Source organism: Dermacentor silvarum, unplaced genomic scaffold (genome assembly GCF_013339745.2).
Source record: "Dermacentor silvarum isolate Dsil-2018 unplaced genomic scaffold, BIME_Dsil_1.4 Seq3, whole genome shotgun sequence".
Lineage (NCBI taxonomy): Eukaryota > Metazoa > Arthropoda > Arachnida > Ixodida > Ixodidae > Dermacentor > Dermacentor silvarum.
The window spans coordinates 28333-48797 of record NW_023606011.1 but is presented as its reverse complement, the minus strand read 5'-3'; the positions used below and the strand labels follow the sequence as shown (position 1 = coordinate 48797).

At 47.4% G+C, this 20465-nt stretch overlaps 1 protein-coding gene across 1 annotated transcript; it reads right to left on the bottom strand.

Annotated features, from left to right (window-relative positions):
• Nucleotides 1-1052: 1052 nt before the first annotated feature.
• On the bottom strand, nucleotides 1053-19964 carry LOC119434870 (toll-like receptor 2). The gene is made up of 5 exons (XM_037701913.2): nucleotides 19419-19964; nucleotides 16683-16945; nucleotides 9573-9730; nucleotides 8309-8457; nucleotides 1053-1271 (listed from the first exon to the last, which is right to left on the bottom strand). Exons 1-5 carry the CDS (start codon nucleotides 19660-19662, stop codon nucleotides 1114-1116), a joined length of 972 nt encoding a protein of 323 aa, XP_037557841.1. The 5' UTR covers nucleotides 19663-19964; the 3' UTR covers nucleotides 1053-1113.
• Between the last annotated feature and the right edge of the window lie 501 nt (nucleotides 19965-20465).

Here is a 20465-nt window from a genome sequence, read left to right as displayed (position 1 = left end):
AGAAATTTGTGCGCAGACCATCGAGGAAACGCATAGCAAAAAAACGCGGGGAACGTTAGGACTAAAGACACGCAGAAGTTTGTTTGTGGATATATTACTTATGAAGTATAAGTAATGACCGCCGTGCCGACAAATACAAACTCCGTATATGTATGTACTTTATCGATAACTTGCGCAGTTCTTATAAATCGATTCATAGATGCTAGGTTATTCCGGGAGAAAGCCTTATCTTGCAGCGCACATTTTTTATAGGAAGAACAGAGCTATAATCCCGGTGTAGTCGTCTTTTCGGCGGCTTTGGCGAAGTTTTGGGGCCACACGCCCGGTTGCAGGTGTTAACGATGCGTGTTGGTACATGGTATTGCAGAGGGCGGGGTTAGCTTGCCATGCTTGGCCGGCATTTGTTCCGTTTGAGCATCTCATACATTGTTAGCGAGGGCGTGTCACCAGGTGTTGGTCAGCTCCGTGTCTAGAAGAAAGGCAACTAACAGTCGGACTTCCTTCCTGTTTACTGCGGGCCATGCAGAGAACACTACATCATTAAAGTTCGCATGTTAAAGACCTGTAACAGCGGCCACCAACATATATTGTCACGGAGATGACGACAAAGGCGTGTTGGTGTCTTCCCCATATGAGAAAACATTCTCATTCGTTTTTCGTTCTTATTTGCACATTATTTTGCACTCGTTAGATAATTGTGGCACCGCGATGTTGTTATTAATCTCCACTTCGCTCTGCAGTGAATTGTTTCATACGATCACTTCCTTAGTAGTGCGATCATTGTAAACGTAATTATAAGGAAGGAGGAGGTAAGGGGGGGGGGGGGGGTCATGTAATGAGTAGAACGGTGATCTGTTGTAACCGACTGCGCTCTGGTGCCAAGTCAGAAAATTCCATTGAGGGTGGCAAAGGATATTGTACCGAGTCTGCAGTTGTGTACATAAGATTGTACGTACGTAGCCACTCAGAACTGGCCGAACATCCCAATGCATGAGTGGATTCTGGTATTCTGTCTTCGGGGGGCACTTTTCAAAGAGACAAACAAAGGTATGCCGTTTGAAACCTTCTTTATTATGTACTCTGTGAAGTGGGTGTTCGCGTCAGTTGAATTTCTCAGGGCTCCTTCTGCTCAGTGCAACCGAGCTTCTCCGGGGTGAGCTCCCTGAGGGGAACCCCGCTGAGTGCTTCGGGTGAGCCGCACTCCGGGTACGTCCACGAGTCTGGGTAGCCGAGCAAGAAGGACACCTTGCAGTCACAGTGCAGCGGATTCCCTGCAGAACGTAATCAAAATTCAGTGGAATCGCCGTGGTTGGAACATCATGCGCGCACGCAACCAAGAAGTCGCCTGTATATTCCCAGTGCAACAGCCCAGTGCTATACCCATCAGGCCACAGGCGCATGTCTGGCACGAAAAATGACTTTCTCACTATGCACCTTTTCACATTCAAGCTGGCGCTTTGAAACGGTTGGTGCATGCGTCACGTCGCGTAACAACAGTTAGCTTCATTCGTGCGAGAGAGAGCGATAAAACTTTATCGTTAAGAAAGCGCCAGTTTCCCCTGTCCCTCCTTCCCTTGAGGCAGCTACCGCTTTGAGACGTTATGTGATACTGCACTACATTCGGGATCAACCCTGCAGCTTACTGTGTGCACTATACCTTAGGGAACGGCCACGATTCTTCCATCGTGGGAACGGCCCAGGCTTAGACGGAACAAGTCGTACTGTTTCATCGCTGGAGTACAATAAATCAGTTGTTAAGCCATTCTCGTCGTCGCCATCGCCGTCGTCCAGCCGTTGTCGTCACACACACAATTGCTCGCCACTACGCGGATTTGTTGCACCATCACATGCGGCTCTAGACGTCTAGCTACCCGCGAAATTCTTCGCATAACATTTATTACCGCATTTGCGCATTTAAAATTTTTTTTCTTTCGCATTTCGAAACAAGCCCTGAGCATCCTCGGGAACTTTACATTGTCTGGGCCCCGGGACACGAGTCCCTGGCGGGTAATGAAGCCTAACGCTCTGCCCGAATCACAACACGGGTTCACGAGCACCGGCAGACCAACATGATAGCGTCCCGAAAAGATACTCCGATACCTGAGTCATTAAACTGGGCAGGAGGATCTACCCACCCCCGCATGCTAACAAGAGAAGATAGTGATCCGCAAACTACAGACCGGCACATTCCCGCACGGCACCCTGCTACACCCATGTATCCTACGAGCTATACTCAAATGCGCCTTCTGCTCTGCCCAATACCCTTCATATGATATGGGAATGTCAACAAAACCCATAACCCATCACCGGACCAACCGTCGAGCAGTGGGAGGCCCAGCTGACAAGCCCGAGCCCTGAAGACCGCATCGCCTGGTGAGCAGGGCCAAGTGTGCCCAGATCCTGGACTAGGGACGCCGCCCACCTCGCGATTTTAGCGTCTGCTCATTTTAAAAGTTTTTCCTCCTCTTTCTCGAACGAACGGTTTTTGTACGAGACATACAGACCAGCCAAATAAAGACATTGCGCGAAGATTCGTAAAATATCCCCGTTGAAAAATCCCATATTCCGCATATGCCGTGTGTCCATAATCCCTATATGTTCCAATAAGATCCCGCAGGTATGAAAACCTGTATGTTTCCATATACACCCATGCGATTATACAGGAGTATGGTACGGGTCATATGGTGATAATGTGATACTTAAATGAATATCACACTACCGCCATGAGAGTGATGAAGGTAAAGCACTGCACGCGTAATGCGGAGGATGTGGGTTCGGTTCCCAACTGCGGCAAGCTATCCCTTCATCCATTTCATTTTCCTTTACCTGATTATTTCATCATTTTAATTAAACAGCTCTTAACTTCCCTTAACTTAACTGTAAAGGAGTACGTTTATCTAGGTGAATTAATCACAGGTACCCTGATCATGATAAAAAAATTTACAGAAAAATAAAATTGGGTTGGAGTGCATACAGCAGGCATTGCCAAATCCTGACTGGGAGCTTACCACTGTCATTGAAAAGAAAAGAGTACAATCATTGCATTCTACCGGTGCTAGCATATGGGGCAGAAACTTGGAGGTTAACAAAGAAGCTCGAGAACAAGTTAAGGACCGCACAAAGAGCGATGGAACGAAAAATGTTAGGCCTAACGTTAAGAGACAGGAAGAGAGCGGTGTGGATCAGAGAGCAAACGGGGATAGCCGATATTCTAGTTGACCGTAAGAGGGGAAAATGAAGCTGGGCAGGCCATGCAATGCGTAGGATGGATAACCGGTGGACCATTAGAGTTACAGAATGGATACCAAGAGAAGGAAAGCGCAGTGGAGGGCGGCAGAAAATTAGGTGGGGTGATGAAGTTAGGAAATTTGCAGGCCCAAGTTGGAATCAGCTAGCGCAAGACAGGAGTAAAATCGAGGGTTCGACGGAAGCCCGTCTAGTCGGGATGAAACCGGTGGACGTCGGGCTTCCGTCGAACTAGGGATGGTAATATCAATGAACGATTAATCGATTAATCGACTAAAAGTACGCCGCAAAACAATTAATTGTCATCGATGTCTACCTTTAACTTAATCGGTTTAATCGATTAAGCAGTTCGATTAATAGTTTTCCAGACGGTGACTAAAGTGGCGTGAAAATTTTGAAATCGTACTATAGAATGCGGAGTACGAGCAACGGCAGCGCGGCTGCGAAGACAGAGCGACTGTTGACTGTTTTCCCGAGTCCTGCCGAGCTGGCCAAGCGCTTCCCCGCTTTACGCACGCGTCACACAAGGTGCCTGGGGCGGAGTGACGCCGCCCCAGTGGAGGAAGAAATGAACTAGGAGAGAGCATTACGTGAGGCTGCAAGTCTTGGAGCGAACTCACCGTCAAGCCATTTCTTTCGCTTTTTACCTCGCAGTATATAGTCAGCACGTGACCCTGAGAGACAACGTATTGGCCGATAATGTTTGGTTCGCAGTAGTTTCAAATGGGTGCGCTCCCGTTCAGCTGCGCTGCTGCCCTGCACCCGGCAGCATTAAACCGACCTCGCGCTCTGATGTGGCGATCACGTGTTGCGCCGTTACTTCATGTCAGTCGTGCTGCGATGATATCTTCTAATTTCTCCTTCCTCCATGCCCACCCTCCTCAGTAAGTGCCATTTTTAACATGCAGGGTGTTCATTTTTAAGTTTTACGGAATTTTTAGAAATCGCCTGTGGCAGGTAGCGTAATTTTTATCATTGAGCTGGGTTATTCGATGAGGCGGACATTAGCACGAGAAATCGAAACACATATTCAACTAATTAACAAAAATCACTAATTAACTTTAGTTTTTACTTTACGACACATATTGCAATTTACGAATTGTAGCCGGTGAGCTTGTCAGGCGTATCCACTTGGAATGAATTTACAGAATGACACCAGCTTGGTGATATGCACCATCGTATACTCGCCGTAAAAATGCACTGTTGCTCGACTTACTTTTTTACCAAAATGCATTGAAGCACAAAAGTAACTGGAACGCCCATGTATTTCGTCCCACCCTTTGAGACCTATCTCGAAACTGGTGTCATCCTGGAAATTCATTTCAAGTATTGCGGTGAGTCTTGCAAACTCACTGCTACAATTCGTAAATTGCAATATGTGTCGTAAAGTAATTAACTAAGAAGTTCATTAGTGAATTTTTGTTAATTGGTTGAATATGTCTCTCGATTTATCGTGCTACTGATGTCCGCCTCTTCGAATAACCCAACTCAACGATAAGAATTATGCTACCTGCAACAGGCGATTTTTAAAAATTCCGTAAAAGTTAAATATTGTCACGTAGTAGTGACGGTGAAGGAAACAGTCGCAAAACTGTGAATGACGAAACAGATGTTTTTTCGGGCGAACCTGTGCCCACAAAAGCAAGTTGCACTCGAAGCACAACGATAGCGGCGAACACAGTCGGCGATCGTCGAAATCTGATCAGCGGCGAAACGCGTCGGCTTTTATACATAAGTCATCGAAGGTTCCAGGGCGACTCCATCGAAGCACTGGGGTCGCCCTGGTGCCCGCGTGTCTTCCAGAAAGTACTAGACAATTTGCGTCGCTCATACAATCAGATTACATAAGCGTCCGTGACAGTAGACAACGGATAGAAGCTTCGATAACGCTCGAGAAACTTCCGTCCTGCGCCCTGCGCCGAGCGATAACGTTTAACATTTGTTAGCCGGTGAAAAGCGGTCACCGGGGAAAGACAAACAAGTAGTACACGTGTTAATATGAACACCCTGCCACTAGTCCCTAGTGGCAATTATAGTTGACCTCTAACAAATTAAACATTATTCTTTATCAAAGTTTATACGCTTGTATTTCTTACCCTGGTTCCACCTTTCAAACGTTAAATAGGTAAAATAGGTGAGTAGGTAACTGTGTTTCAGCCTTTTTAAAGCGCCCGAAAAAAAGTCGATTAATCGATTAATCGACGAAAAACCCCGAATCGAAAGCGATTAATCGATTATATGCTAAACCGACGAACGATTAATCGTTAATCGATTAAAAAATTTCATCGACCATCCCTACGTCGAACGGAAGACGGGCTTCCGTCGAACCCTCGATTTCATCAACCTTCGCCGGGCGTATGGCCAATCTGTAATCACCGAAATTCGCCGTTATGTTTACCTCACAACCCGCATTGCTGCGTTTCACGGACACCTGGAGTTCAACCTAGCCTGCAAAGCACGGGGCCTCATCCCGCGCTCTTTGCACCTTAACAGGCCAGTACCTTCCAAGTTTGGCTACAGCGTTGTCGCCAAGACAGAGAGACTGTTGCTACAGGCGAGAATACTTGACTGCCGGGACGCTATCAGAAAACTTGAAAACGAGGCCTTTTTTGCGCGCCGCCGCCTGGAGGACCGCTGCCCGGACCATTTTGCAAGCATCCAGTTACACACCAATTTTCAAGCCAATGTACGCGCCCGTCAGTTCGAGTTGGTGCATAGTGTCAAGCTTGACAGACTTTCGGATACTGCCAGGCCATACCGACCGCGCAGCCGAAGAACTACGGTGTACACCCTTTCCTCGCACAGAGTCGACCCTGCCGAGGCCTCCGTCCTGGAGCTAGGTCTGAATTTCAATGTTGAACCTGCCCCGGACGTCAGAAAGGTTGTATGTGCGGTGCAGTGCGCGGTTAACCAAGTTGACCCGCCCCGCCGTGACGAGGCTCGCACGCGCGCTATTGGTATCCTTTCTGGGCTGCACCGGCGAAAGTTCGTTTCCCCTCTTTCTGCTGAGGAACGAAAGGCTGTCAAGCGACTTCAGAAAAACACTGGAATCGTGATTCTTCCCGCTGACAAGAGGAATGCAACGGTACTAATTGACACGGCTGTCTACAAAAGCAAGGTATTGGCTCTGCTTGACGACCAGGACACTTACGTCCGGCTCACTCGGGACCCGACCTTGAAGGTACAGAGGGACTTTCAGGCTCTCCTGGCGGACGTGTTTCGCTTCGTAGCTCCCGAGCACAAGTCTCTGTATTATAAGCTTCTCTGTCATAACGGTGCTGCACCTGCGCTTTATGGCTTGCCGAAAGTTCACAAGCCTACTGTCCCCCTGCGTCCAATCGTTGACTACACCCGCTCCTCTCTCTACAAATTATCCGGATACCTGCACCAGATCCTGTCTCCACTCGTCGGAAAGGGCTCCACGCATGTGAGCAACTCCTGCGACTTTATTGAAAAAGTTCGTGACGTGACACTAGACGACGACGAGGTGATGGTTTCTTTCGACGTGGTGTCGCTGTTTACCTCAATTCCGACTGACATGGCTGTGGAAGCATGCACTTCTGCTTTAGAATCTGACAGGACTTTGCCAGACAGGTCGCCCGTTGACGTGCCTGACCTCAAGAGGCTCCTCTGCTTTTGCCTTGGAAACACGTACTTCTGCTTCGACAAGGTCTTCTACAGGCAAGTCCACGGTACGGCAATGGGTGCCTCCGTCTCAGTGACTGCGGCCAATCTGACGATGGAATGGCTGGAAAATCGTGCGCTCGCTTCCTTCAGTCCCAGGCCAAGAGTTTTTCTGCGCTATGTGGACGACTGTTTCTGCGTGATTCGGCGCAGCGCTTTGATTTCGTTCACTGCGCACCTAAACAGTCAGGAAAAGGCCATCCAATTCACAGTAGAAACGGAGGTCGACAATAGTCTCCCATTTTTGGACGTGCTTGTCAGCAGATGCGATGGAGCGCTTTCGTTTAGCGTATACCGAAAGGAAACTCCACACTGGCCGCTACCTAAACTTTCATTCCGTTCATCCGGACGCTCACAAAAGGTCGGTTGTTGCCTCCCTGTTCAACCGTGCGAACCGCATTTGCACCGAAGCAGAAGGCCGTTCCACAGACTTGGACCGCGTGCGTGGCGATCTCTCGGCAAGCGGTTATCCCACTTCGTTTTTGAATGCTGTGGAACACCGCCTATCTGATTCCGTCCGACCGGCTAATACCCGACCAAGAAAACGTGCTGCCATACCCTACGTTCCTGGGATAAGCGAGGCCTTGTCTCGTGTGCTGCGCACTTATGACGTTGAGGTTGCACACGTGCCTGTGTGTAAGCTGAGGCACGCACTCGTGGGTGGTAAGGACAAGCTTCCGAGAGAATCGTTTCCTGGCGTGGTCTACAAGATACCCTGCGCAGATTGCGACTACGCATACATCGGTGAATCGGGCAACTTCAAACAGAGACTGAGGCAGCATCAGAACGATGTCGAAAAGAAACGAATAGTTTCAAATGCCCTTGCCGAACATACGGATGCAACAGGCCACAAGATTGACTGGGAAAAGTCAAGAATTATCGGCCAAGAAAGAAACTTGAAATCACGTCTCTATCTAGAGTCGTTGGAGATACAAAAAACACGTCACACGCTCAATCGAAGTGAGGGAACCCTCCCCCAGTCGTACACGCGCGTCACGTGCTCAAGAGTACATAAGCTGCAACGAATTTTTCTTCACCCCATTGTGAACAAGGCTTCCGTAGCGAAGCCGAAACGTCTTTTACTCAGTTTTTATTATTTTTTAGCTTTTATTTTGGTCGGTGTCTGTCGTTTTGTTGCTTCAAGACAGGGGTAATTGGAGATCGCAGGGAGAGGCCTTCGTCCTGCAGTGGACATAAATATAGGCTGACGATGACGACGATGATGATGATGAACTTCCCATATGCTTTCTCTGACTTCATTTTCTGGCACTTCGTGTGGTTGCGACTAAAAAACAATTGTGCCCTTCTAATCACCAGTAAGTGGCCTCGGTATGCGGCTGGCGCCAACTGCAATATGGTGAAAGCTACAATCACTCACCGGACAGCACAACAGTCGTGTTGCTATTTCTTAGTGGTGCCAGGCTCTGCTCACTGAAGCTGCTTATCAAGTTCTGACGGAGATTCACTTGCTTCAGGACGGGGAAGTCAGCACCGAAATCCTCTGGCAGTGACTTCAGAGAACTGTCCCTGCAAGACCGAGAGGACTGCGTCAGCGGATGGCACCGCGTGTGTGAAACAAAACTGTAAGTAAGCGCATTCTTCTGCAGTGGGCCTACACAGTAGTTGTTGTCGCCACGAACATGCGCCCGTGACAACACAAGTTAGGAACGTCAGAGGCATCACAGACATGGATGATGCAGTTTTGTGCAGTAAAGAAATCGAGAAAGAAAATTTTAACCGTCGTTTCGAACCTTGCCCGCTAGCATAGTCATCTTTTTTGCCGCTGAACGAACACCAAGAATATTTTAAGATGCAGTAAAGCTTTATTGCTGCCTTCACACACACATACCGGTCTGCTGGTCAGCTTACGTACATTCTAGGCAGGTGTAGTGCTTACGTTTGGTGTCTATTCACTTCATGATGTTCACCTCCTTACTCATGTGCATTTTTAAACAACGTTATTTCTTATTGGGACCACAGAAACGAAAGTTGCACAGCTACGCCGATATAAAGATTTCGTCTCGTACCCGTATCTTGTTTACTATTATTCCTCGGTAAATGCGGGCGCGTGCGCAGAAGCCCCCGCCAATGATTTCGCTAAACCATTCTTACGAGTTGTCCCATTTGGAGCACGTTCAATGTTTCCCAGAGAGGAAATCTATTATTGTACAGCAGATGGGTCTTCCGTGTCGACAGAAGCATTCGTAATACTGCTATATTTATATACGCTGTAATGAAAACTGACCACGCTCCGTGAATTGTCGCAGTTATGCGAAATTGAGACTTCACTGTAGAAAACACCAGTAAAAGTAAGGTGTCCACGGCGGAGCGCTCAGTCCTGTTGTATGAGGGACCAAATTTTCGGCCACTTTCAGGCCACTTGTGAAAATCGCAGGAAGGACAGCAAGTACATCGCAAGTGCGAATCGTTCGCAGCGCCAAAGTTTTGGGCCATCCGCGAAAATTGCGAGAGTTAGGTTCTCGCGAAAGATATATCTTCCGCCTTACACGAATGACCCGCTCAAGCCTTACACATCGGTCTGCATTCAAAGCGCGGAATGTTTTCCCACGCACCGACCGGTGTGTTCCTATAGGGGCGATAATGAACATGTGTAAGTGTTCGATGCCTCTGCGTTCACTTACCCGATCGTGAGCTTGCGCAGTCTGGGCGCAGGCCTTGGCAGCATGCTTCTGGCGAACCTGTCCAGCGTGCTACTCTGTATGCGAAGGTTCTCCAGGTTCAGAAGCGATGACAGCCAGTCGTCGTCCACACTGCCCACTCCTGTGCGAACTATCACCACCTGGAAGATGCCAGCGCTGATTATAGCATTTTACACCGCAGAGCTTGCGGAACGCTCTGCATAGAGATTTTTTATTGTCGTTGATGTGGTGGTGTACCGTCAGCATGAACTGTTAATATTGGCGATCTAACCGTAGTAACGAAGTTTTCCCATCCAACCATCTAACCGTAGTAACGTAACGCTGGACACTGAAAAGGTTGGAAATGTTGGAAAGTGGTTGTATTGGCCACGTTCCGAAATTTAGGAACTTGCTAGTCGATTCAGGATTGGGAATGTTCCCGTGTTCAAGCCCAAGATAGCATAATAGTAGGAGAGGCTATAACCAGCACCCATCTGTGGAAAATACAGAGCGAATGGGAGGACTGGCAAAATGAGAAGTGTTCTCCATTACGAAAAAAAATGTGGTTGATCCTTATATAGGAATCGGTATAGAACGAGCTGACATTGATATATAATGTGTATTGGTGTTTTGTGGTAAGCGCCCTTAGTGCACCCAGGACGCCTGGTGGAGTCTCCTCCATCACGCTACCAATAACCACCGTCGTGCTGGAAGCTCCTACGCTGCACACGCTAGCACAACGCGAAAGACGAAGCACAATGACACACTACAACGCGCAAGACAAAGCCGTAACTGAACGTCACCAGCAAATCAGCGCGTACACGTCGTAATTGCACCTCCGCGATCAACTTCAGAAACATTTTCGAATTGCGGAGCCACGCTCCGCTGTGCTGAGTACGTAAGCCACCTAAGTGGCGTTGGTTCTCTTGATGCCAGCGTTTCGAATTGGCATAGGCGTCAGTGCTGAGACCACCAAGCGTTCACTGTCGGTCTGGTCATAAGGTACTTCTCTTTTCTGCTGTAGGCAGCGGCACCGCCCCGAGCGAGCGCGGGTACACGGAGGAGTGTTAGATATATAAGGCGCGTCTGTGAGGCAAACGTTTGTGGCAATGGGTTAAAAATGAGAAGGTCGTGGGTTCGACAATTTTGCTGAACTTTTTCTTCTGGTTTCTCCATGACGTAACGGAAAAAAAAAAAAAAAAAAAAAAAACATTACGCGCATGGGTTACCACACGGCATATTCGAGTGCTTAACTAATCGCGTACACACCCCACTTTGTGCAGTAGCTGTAGAAGTGGCCTATGGAGATGGTTTTCCGTGAGCGAACGCGCGTTCCAGTGCTCTACGTTTGCGCGAATGCAAACGGTGTTACTACGTCGGCGCTAACTTTTTTTTTTCAATTAGCCTCAGCACAAATTTATCTGAGAAACTATACTGTCGGCGCCAGACGATGCTCCTGCAAGGAGTTGAATGTCCGGGAATTCTAATCTCACATGCAGATATAGATAGATAGATAGATAGATAGATAGATAGATAGATAGATAGATAGATAGATAGATAGATAGATAGATAGATAGATAGATAGATAGATAGATAGATAGATAGATAGATAGATAGATAGATAGATAGATAGATTTAGCAGGGAGATGAGTTGGAAGGAAGGAAGGAGGAATCAGTTGGGAGATGTTCGAAGCACGTGCCTCCTGCTACTGAATTTCACGTACAGACGTTTTCAACGAGAACGCCTTGGACGTCGCCATAATGCCCTCTGGACTGTGCTAATTGCGAGCGAACCCCTGCGTAGAAGCATTGCGGAAGCTGCCGCGCGTGCATTAGTACAAGAAGAACTGATTAACACAAAAAATATGAGAAAAGAAAATATATGCATGGTGGATGATGTGATGTCACACTTAAGCGAGATACAATTTATTTCCTAATTAAGCAGACGTGGTGAAAAGACCCTTATATAAAGCATTGGTTGCGGCCTTCACTAAAGCACTGATGAAAATCGCAGGCACCGTAAAGCCGCGGCGTTGCATGGTAGCTGCTGTCAGATGTTCAGTTTACGTTCGTCTAGGCGACTAATGCTGTGCTTCACTCACTTCGAAGCTGCGTGCTTAGAGATAATAAACTGTTCTGTTTGTTTGTTTGTTTGTTTGTTTGTTTGTTTGTTTGTTTGGCGGGGAGCTTAGTTACAGCGCACCGAGAGCACTTTATACAGTCGCACCTTGTCGCACTTCTTCCCTTTTCAGCGCGCGAATACGAAATAGGTGTCGGCGCCTTGAAATTTTGAACTGCAGCACTGCCTTTTCCTCGTCGGAATGGCAACCAGGAATATCAGTGTTTGAATAGTAGAATTCGCGACTCAAGTCTAATGCGAATATTCGGGGGAAAAATGTGGCTTCGATTGTCGGCTCGAATTCCAAAGAATCAGAGAGCTTAAGGAAAAAACATCCTCGAACAAGTAACTAAATGCAAGAAGAAGGTATACATTTTACCTTCGAAACATGTACACCTCTGTGTTGGCTCAATACTTCCAGTAAAGATGTAGTATATACTTTGAATGCGCATATTTCTGACTTAATTCTGTGTTTGTCGCTAGAGCATGCAATGTACATACTTATACCAATTTGTCGTGTATCCATTGTACGTTATCATTATAACGGCAGCGCAAATGGGACAGTGACAGGGAGAAGAAAAGCACACAGGGCAAGTTCCGTGTGTCGCCACCCCAATTGCGTTGCAGTTCAAATGAATACCAACCAACTTGCCAAATTTTACATACTTCCATTGTATACACGTTTGAATATTTGCGAGACATCATTTGCACATGTAGGAGTATCAATTTCATTGACCTTGTAACCGTATGCAAGTCAAGTTTGTGGACTACTTTTTCGTTATTCTTATGCACCGGACTCGCATATTCCAAGATGTAGACATAGTATAGCAGTACGTATTTTTCTTAACAGATAAACAAGCGTATACTGAGGCGACTCTATAGTGTTTTATTTTTTAATTCGATAGGCACCCACAACCGTTCTTATCTCGTACTATTTCACCAGAGACGAATATTTAAAAATTTTGAATATCAAATTCTCTCATTTCTATATTGTCGACAATGTAGCGATTTTGTAGATGTGCCGGTTTAAAAAGATTATAAAGCGGCGCATCAAATAGTGTAACCAAGCACTCAGCTTTCAGTATAGCGCATTTGAGCTGCCAGAAAGATTATTATTAGTTTTATTTGATTTGAAAACACATACACAGGAAAGGAAAAGCGATGAGCAAGGCTGGCAACTGCCACCGGAAGGGGCACAACGCCTGCCTATACTCTTCAGAAAGGAGGGGACAGAATCACAGAAATTGAAGATATGGAGGAGGGGAGAAAAGAGCAAAGAAAGAGTGAGATGACAAACCTCAAAGAATAACGTAGAACACAAAGTACAGGTTACACGCAGAGTAGGAGCTCGTCACTGCAGGTCACGCTACTAAAGAATGTTAAATAGAAGAAATAGTTTCTGGGTTATAAACTTGACCCTAAGTTCGTTACTTCTAGAAAAGTAAGGAGAGCGCGATGAGCCCGCATTGTGCGCATAACTTACATACCTCAGAAAGACGAGATAACATGGTGCAGGAGCCTTAACGAAACTTTGTAAAAATCTTTATAGTGTATATGTGTGTGCGTGTGTGTGAATGTATGTGCTGCTAAGTGTTTATCACTGTATATATCACAACCCAGCTCCTGGAGTAGTATGTCAGGCGAACAGCCAGGCAAACATCTCCAGCATATCATTAAAGCTCGCATCTCTATCTCTCTATCTCTATTTCTATTGTGCATGTAGTCGCAACCGGCCGTACTGGGTGACAGAGGACGCCGTTGTTGTCTTAACTTGTTCCATAATGGATTAGCCTGTCGGCGTGTGAGCCGGTGACCTTAGCTAGCGGGCCACACTATATCGTCGCATCGTGTCACGATTGAAACGGGGAAGGCGTCACCCTTGCACCACCGCTAGCTCTCTCCTTAATTGAAAGTCGTATTATTAATAAGCATAACTTTGGGGCTTGTAAGAACGGCGTTTGATTTATTTTCCCCCAATGGGAAGATTTTTTACTACTCATTCTATTTTTTACCTCTCGTGGGCGTGGTTTCAGAAACTAATTTCGTCTCATCTCGGCCACGCGCAGATTTTCACTTCCCCAGCACTGCTTCCGTATCATGCTTTTTTTTTAAAAATATAAATAAGGACCTTGTTTGAAAATTGCATAGTTATCTTTTTTTTTCGATGCCGGTAATAATTTCAGCGTAGCGCAACGTTTCTAAAAAATAATAATTACACTTGTGCTCCTTTATGTGTCGGCACAGTGTCCCGGTTTGTGCTACTCTGGGAGTGCTAAAGTATGTCCACGTCCAAATGTTTGTCGCTCGCCACTTTCGTGATTGTGGCTGCGCGCGTGCCTGTCTTCTACAAAGCTCGGGAGATATGTAGACAAGTGACCAAAATTTAAAAACAAGCAAACCACGAAAACAAGCCTTGTAAGGGAGGCGGGGGTGGGGGGTGGAGCGGGCGGAAACGCAGTGACTTTATGAGTTCGCTAGCAAGATATCTATGAACCATTGGAAGAAGAACAATACTTTTTTTCGCGGTGTCAACACTATGAGAACTACACTTCATCATGAAATTGATGCTTGTTCCAACTGCGGTTCATATACAGCAACGACAGGTGGTAACGGATGAGATCCCCCCGCCTTTATTTCGTTTATATCGATCATTCTTTTACACGTAGATATTCTTGCTCTTGAAACCACAGTCAAAGAGAGCGTCTACAGCCTGCTCCAGCGTATGAATGTGAAGTCCTCACCAGGGCCCAGTTAACCATAGCTTCAGTAATATATAGGGGGATCAAAATTAAGCTTTATAGATTTCTTAAAGTTATGCGCTGAGAGGCACGTGAATTTCACCTCTGCACATTAGTAATGGGGCCAGGCGGACCCAAAGTCGGATGATAATTGTCACCGTCAACCACCTTATTAACTAAATTTGACTAATAAACTTTTTGTTGACTGCCGTAAGCGAGCATGTTTGTATTGACAGTCGTATTCCTACACATTTACATTTGGTAGAATTCTTCTAGTATGCCCGTGTTCCGAGATACCAGCCTACAAATTTTCATCTCAGTTCGTATGCATTACGCATGAAAGACTGTGTGGACCAGCACAAAGCTCCTCTCCGATGTGACGCGGCTGCCGGGGCACTGTGACATCGTCGGTAATGACCTTGCTGATGATGCAGCCCGGTCAGCCCATAAGGAAACCCTGACAGTTCCCATAACCCTATCAAGGACAGACGCTGCGAGGGGTCTTCGTTTACTCGCTCAAACCAAGACTGAAACTTCATGGAGCACCCCGATTTTCACGAACTGTCGTCTCCACCGGCTGGATCCTACCCTGAGGCTGCAGATTCCATCGAACTTCCCCCGCCGTGATGCAACTTTACTTTGCCGCCTCTGGTTAGGGCTGGACTTTACGAAAGCGTACTCATTCCTTATGGGCATGTCCGACACACCAATCTGTGACTCGTGCAACTGTGAGGAGACGATCGAACACGTGTTGTTTTTGTCATCTTTATGACATCGAACGCGACATTCTTCGGAGTGTGTTAAACCAATTAGACACCAGACCGTTTTCAGAGACAAAGATTCTTGGACCATGTCCCCACGCGTCGCAGGCTTACAAAGCGACGCGGGCACTGTTACAGCTCATGAAGTCGACTGGCCTCAGTGACCGATTGTGAAGTGTTGGACAACCGCACGTGTTCATACTAAGAGTACTTTCTTCCCTCTCTCTCCTTTCTTTCGTTTCATCCCTTTAAACCCCTTCCCCGTGTAGGGTAGCAAGCCGCACGTGCGTCTGGTTAACCTCCCTGCCTTTACTTCCTTCTTTTTCCTCCTCCTATTCCTCCTGTTGCGCCACACCCTGGTTGCATAATTTATGTTTTATTTTAAACTTTATTTTAATTTTAACAAATTATTCAAGCTTCATTTTGATCATCCCGCAGATTTAAGTCTTCCTTGTTAATACCTGCCATGAAGGTTTCTTGTCGAAAATTTAATCTCGGAGCACTTTCTTGAGGTAAGGAAAGATACACAGACAAAAACACATGAACCTTTTGTCCGGGGCGGTTCACATGTTTGCTGCTACTTGCCCAACAGATCTTGGGTGTGTTTTTTACGTAGAGCTGATGTCGTGACCATTCTTTCATACTTGCTCTCATGCAGGACAGGGGTTAGCTGGCACTTTGTTTAGCGTTTCATTTTTAGCTGCCCCCTTGAGTGGCCGGTTACTTCCACAAAGTAAGCTTTTAGCTGAGACAGAGTTAAAGACAACTATGGCTTTCAAATACTAACAGTTAGGCTTTGTAATAAGAAAACATGTATAACATAAATCCCGCCTCTAGCTATCATTACTTACGGGCTCATTAAACACTGCTACGTAAGAAAGGCTTTATGAGTACGGGCCCATATGTTCTCTGTCATCCCATGGCAACAGCAGTTGCCATGGAATGACAGAAAGTGGCTGACAGAAGTGGCTTGAAAGTGGCTTTGTTGTGTCCGTCATTTCCGTTATGCCGATTGCCGTAGTCATCGTTATCATGTCGTCGGGTCGTCTCCTAAGCTTCAAATTCACCACAGGACGAAGGTTCCCCCCCCCCCCCCCCCGCTCCCTCAAATTTCGTCAAAAGCAGAATATTACCCACCACCGCCACAGGTGTGGGATTCGAACTCACGTACCAGTGACAGTGAGAAGTTTTGAGCTGGACGCGCTAGCCACTATGATGGTGCTTGGTAATTGCGGCGGGGACTCTGCGCGCCATGCAGGTTCTGAGAGATGTAGCATTACCAGGCCACTTAAGCAATATTATAGTGGACGACGACGACTTTGTGGGGATCTCAAATTATTATTTTTTTTTTGTTTTAGAAGACGGTGATGTCCGCTGTGTTAACCTGCTGGCTGTCGCAGCAAATGAACTCAGAACCGGTTGCAATAACTGAATCCTGCTGATTTTTTTCTTTTTAGACACTCCCTCCCGTCACCTAGTCCTCCGGCTTTCTTACCTTGCGCAAACCCGCGGGCAGCTCGTTGAAGTCGCGCGTCAGGTTGAGGCCCGTCATCTCGAAGAAGACCAGCTCCTCGAGCCTCCCCAGCGGGCGCAGAGTGGCCCACGTGCTAGGCAGGGTGCTGCCGAGTGTGAAGGTGACCCGCTTGAGCGACGGCTCCAGGCCAGAGAAGAGGCTGCGGTTAGTGCTGGGCTCAAAGAACGTCCCGAGGGTGACGTTGCTGAACTCCAGCATCGACGCCCGGTGCTCGCCCAGAAATCCTGCGGGTGCATTGTTTGTGCCGGTTTGATCGCTTGTACCGAGGCGTTTGATATCCGCTCCAAAAAGTTGATATGATCACCGCATCCTTTTCCCGAAAATGATCTGTGATCGATATGGAGTGCACGCGGTTACGACATGACCGTTACCCGCCGTAGTTGCTTAGTGACTAAGATGGTTGGCTGCTAAGCACGAGGTCGCGGGATCAAATCCCGGCCATGGCCGCCGCATTTCGATGGGGCGAAATGAGAAAACACCCGTGTACCAAGATTTAGGTGCACGTTAGAGAACCCCAGGTGTTCCAAATTATTCCGGAGTCCTCCACTACGGCGGGCCACATAATCAGATCTTGGTTGTGGCACATAAGGCCGCATAATTTAATTTAATTTAATTTAATATGACTGTTACAAAAAGCTTGAGTGCATGCGGAAATTTTCTAGTGGCGGTTCATAAAAAGTTGCTACTTTAACTTTCTGAGGCACTCTTTCCCCTCACCGTATTTTTTCTCAACTCCTATATATTTAGTCATATGCAGGTGTTTGCTCACCGACAATGCCGTTCCGCTGCCGAGCACGCCACCTTAGGCTCGGTCCGTAGAGCAGTGTTCGCACTCCAGCGGCGCTGAATGCAGAATTAACCTTGTCTTATTGGTTCTTTAAAGAGCTCCATGTGGTCCAAGTTAATGAATAGCTTTCTATTATGGTGTGTGTGATAGCCCGGACGTTGCTATCAGGTGCCAAAGTACCATCAACTATAATTATCCTTCGTGCACTCAGGTTACCGGAGTCAAATTGCCGGACTAAATGCAAATGCATTGTATGAGGATAGTTCCCCCGGGGCTCTGAGATTCTTATCCAAAACACTAAATATATATAATTACTGCCGATAATGAGAACACAGGCGATGAGAAGAGGATGAAGCGTACTCAGTGGGTGCCTCTCCCAGGTATACTTGGCGCCGATCCGTGCTCTCTCAAGGGCTGCAGAAGATAGCGCCAACCTTTCCGTTTTCTCATACCGAACCACTTTTCCTTCCTTGCTGTAGATTAATATTTCTTTTATTTCACCGTTGACGGCAGTAATTTTCACTAATCGTCTCTTCATTGCAAATGTGCATGTCGTTCAGGACAGTAAGCGCCAGCTCAGTTAACAGTCACAGTGCTCGCGACTCACCCCAAGAGCGCGGCACACACCCCGATCACTCGCGAGTCAGAGTGACTTATGGCGTTCGCGTACGTTACTATAGGTTCCGCTGTGCGCCCTCTTTCAAATTCTCAGAATCACCTTCCGGTCTGACCGATGTGTGTTTTTGTACACAGTACGGGTAACGTTGTAGAGTTCGCCTCGGTCACAGGTCGCACTGCACGCTGCCTCTTAGGCACGTCATTTGTTGCAGTCACGATATGGAACATGCTCCTCTCAAGGGGGCAGGCGCTATCACCCCTCTCTTGCTGCAATTTTTGTCGATGTTGCGGGTTATCCCGTTTAGTTTTAGAGATTCAGTGATAAAGCTTCGGAATCTACAGATCTTTCTGCGTCTTGCAGAAGAAAAGTTAGTGATATCTACTCTTTTTCAAAATTGTTTACTTTTGTTTTTACTACCTCCTACAAAACGTGCTACTTTTTCAATACGTAACTGGTAAGGCGCCATCACTTATTACTGTGCACGAGAAACAAGCGATATGCGCGCTTTCTTTAAATTTTCGGGCTTCAGCATATATACAAAACACACTGAACACTTCAGACTTGAAGTACCAGGTATCATCCGTGACCCTTCCAAAACTGCTTTGAAGTTTGGAAAGATGCATCTTCGTAATAGTTATGGTGTTCGATATTCATGGTGTGCCGTGTGGTTTTTCAAATCGCGCCGCACGCCAAGAATTTTGCAGGCCACTGAATTGGAGAAAGGGGGGGGGGGGGGGGGTGCTACTGCTCCGCGAATGGCACGCTGTGTAAATATCAAGAAGCACTGGATCCGTGTCGGCAAGAACTTCGCTTAAAGTTTGTTTTTTTTGCCATCATAAAATAATCTACTGATTTCTACTGATTTTTCAATCAAGAAACTACTACTATTTTTTATGACCTGTAGCAACACTGCTTGTACGGTCTGTGAGCAAATAAGGAACGTCTCTCTTTCTCTCCGAAGGATGACGACCTCACGGACCACAGACTTCGATGTACTCTTACAGAGTGGTCAAGCAGGCCTTCGCAGCCGATTGACGTGATCGTAAAATAAAAGCGACATCGTCCAGAACCCTAGCCACTCTAAACAATTAATTAAATGCTTTATCTCTTGTGCAATATAACCCCACGGGCCCTTCAGGAATAATTGGATGCAAGGACCGAACTGGCCTTCCCGGGTGCCTTCAAATCACTTACCTCTATTTTCCCGTCTTTAAACAGCAAGGCGCGATTAGTGAACTTTTATGACTAGAATGCGAAAAAACAGAAACAGTGACGCCATTTTGAAACATACCAGCGGGAATGTAATCCAGCTTGCTGTCCTTGAGGATGAACCAGAGGTCCGACCCGGGCTCAGCTGCTTTCTTGAAGTGCTTCGCGAAGTCCTCCGCGCTGGTGAAGCCAGAGCACGTGTACTCGGGCACGATGGCGTGCCGACGCGTCGTCTCTGCGCACTTGGGCTCGTCGCCCCTCGCGCCGCGCAAGGCGCCCAACGCAATAATGCAGCAGACAACTGAGCTAACGATCCTCGTCTCCATCACTATATTTCTCGGTGCGTCTTGGCTATGGAGCGACCGGAGCTTCTGTCTCTCGACGGTGTCTTAGCGGCACCTCCTTGTCCGCGAACTCAGAGTCGTTCAGACGCTCTCTGCGGACGTCCGTGCTTCGCCGCAGTCGTCGCTGGTCGCGTTTGGTGTCGGGTCGAGAGAAAGAGGCCAGACAGGTGTGTGTGCGCGTCCTCCCCGGGCCGCCGTGATCGACACTAGGCGCCAGCATTTCGCGCCTATTAAGTGACGAGAAGGGGGTGGCCCGGAGCAAGCGGGAAGGCTCGCGTCTTCTTTAATGTTGGTGCTCTGTTGCAATAACCTTAGCTACCCGCCCGGGTGGGCGGTTTTGCCAGGCGCCCTTGGTGGTGGCACGGTTCGCGAACTTACGCAAATGAGGCTTCTTTCTATTTGCTTAACTTTTCTTTTTTATTCGCGAAGCGCTGTACGGGTGCGCGTTATACAGGATCTCTTTCTTTCTTGCTGCGCAACGGAGGGACCTGACAGGACGAGACCTTCATGGCGCGCGTGCTTGAGCTGACGCGGTCGCTATAAATACGGAGGCCGCTTCCGTGTCGTCGTGTGCCGTGTACCACGTGGCCGCTTCTCGCCAGTCTTGTGGCCGATCATTTTGTGTTCTCGTTAACGCGTCGACCTCGCCAATGACGTTTTCGCGCTCTATAGCTTCCAAATAAGAAAGAGTGCGAGTGTGTCGCAATAAAGTTTAAGAGTGAAAGACGAACAGTGTAGGGTATAGCAATGACATAACGACTTATGAACGAGCGAGATGTGAAAAC

What these genes read in the sequence shown, in the direction of transcription:
- LOC119434870 (XM_037701913.2), bottom strand. Translation starts at nt 19,662, where the DNA reads ATGGAGACGAGGATCGTTAGCTCAGTTGTCTGCTGCATTATTGCGTTG. An exon ending in TGCCCGCGGGTTTGCGCAAG is followed by an intron (nt 9,731 to 16,682) that starts GTAAGAAAGCCG and finishes GGCATCTTCCAG; the next exon opens with GTGGTGATAGTTCGCACAGG. An exon ending in CACGACTGTTGTGCTGTCCG is followed by an intron (nt 1,272 to 8,308) that starts GTGAGTGATTGT and finishes TACGTTCTGCAG; the next exon opens with GGAATCCGCTGCACTGTGAC.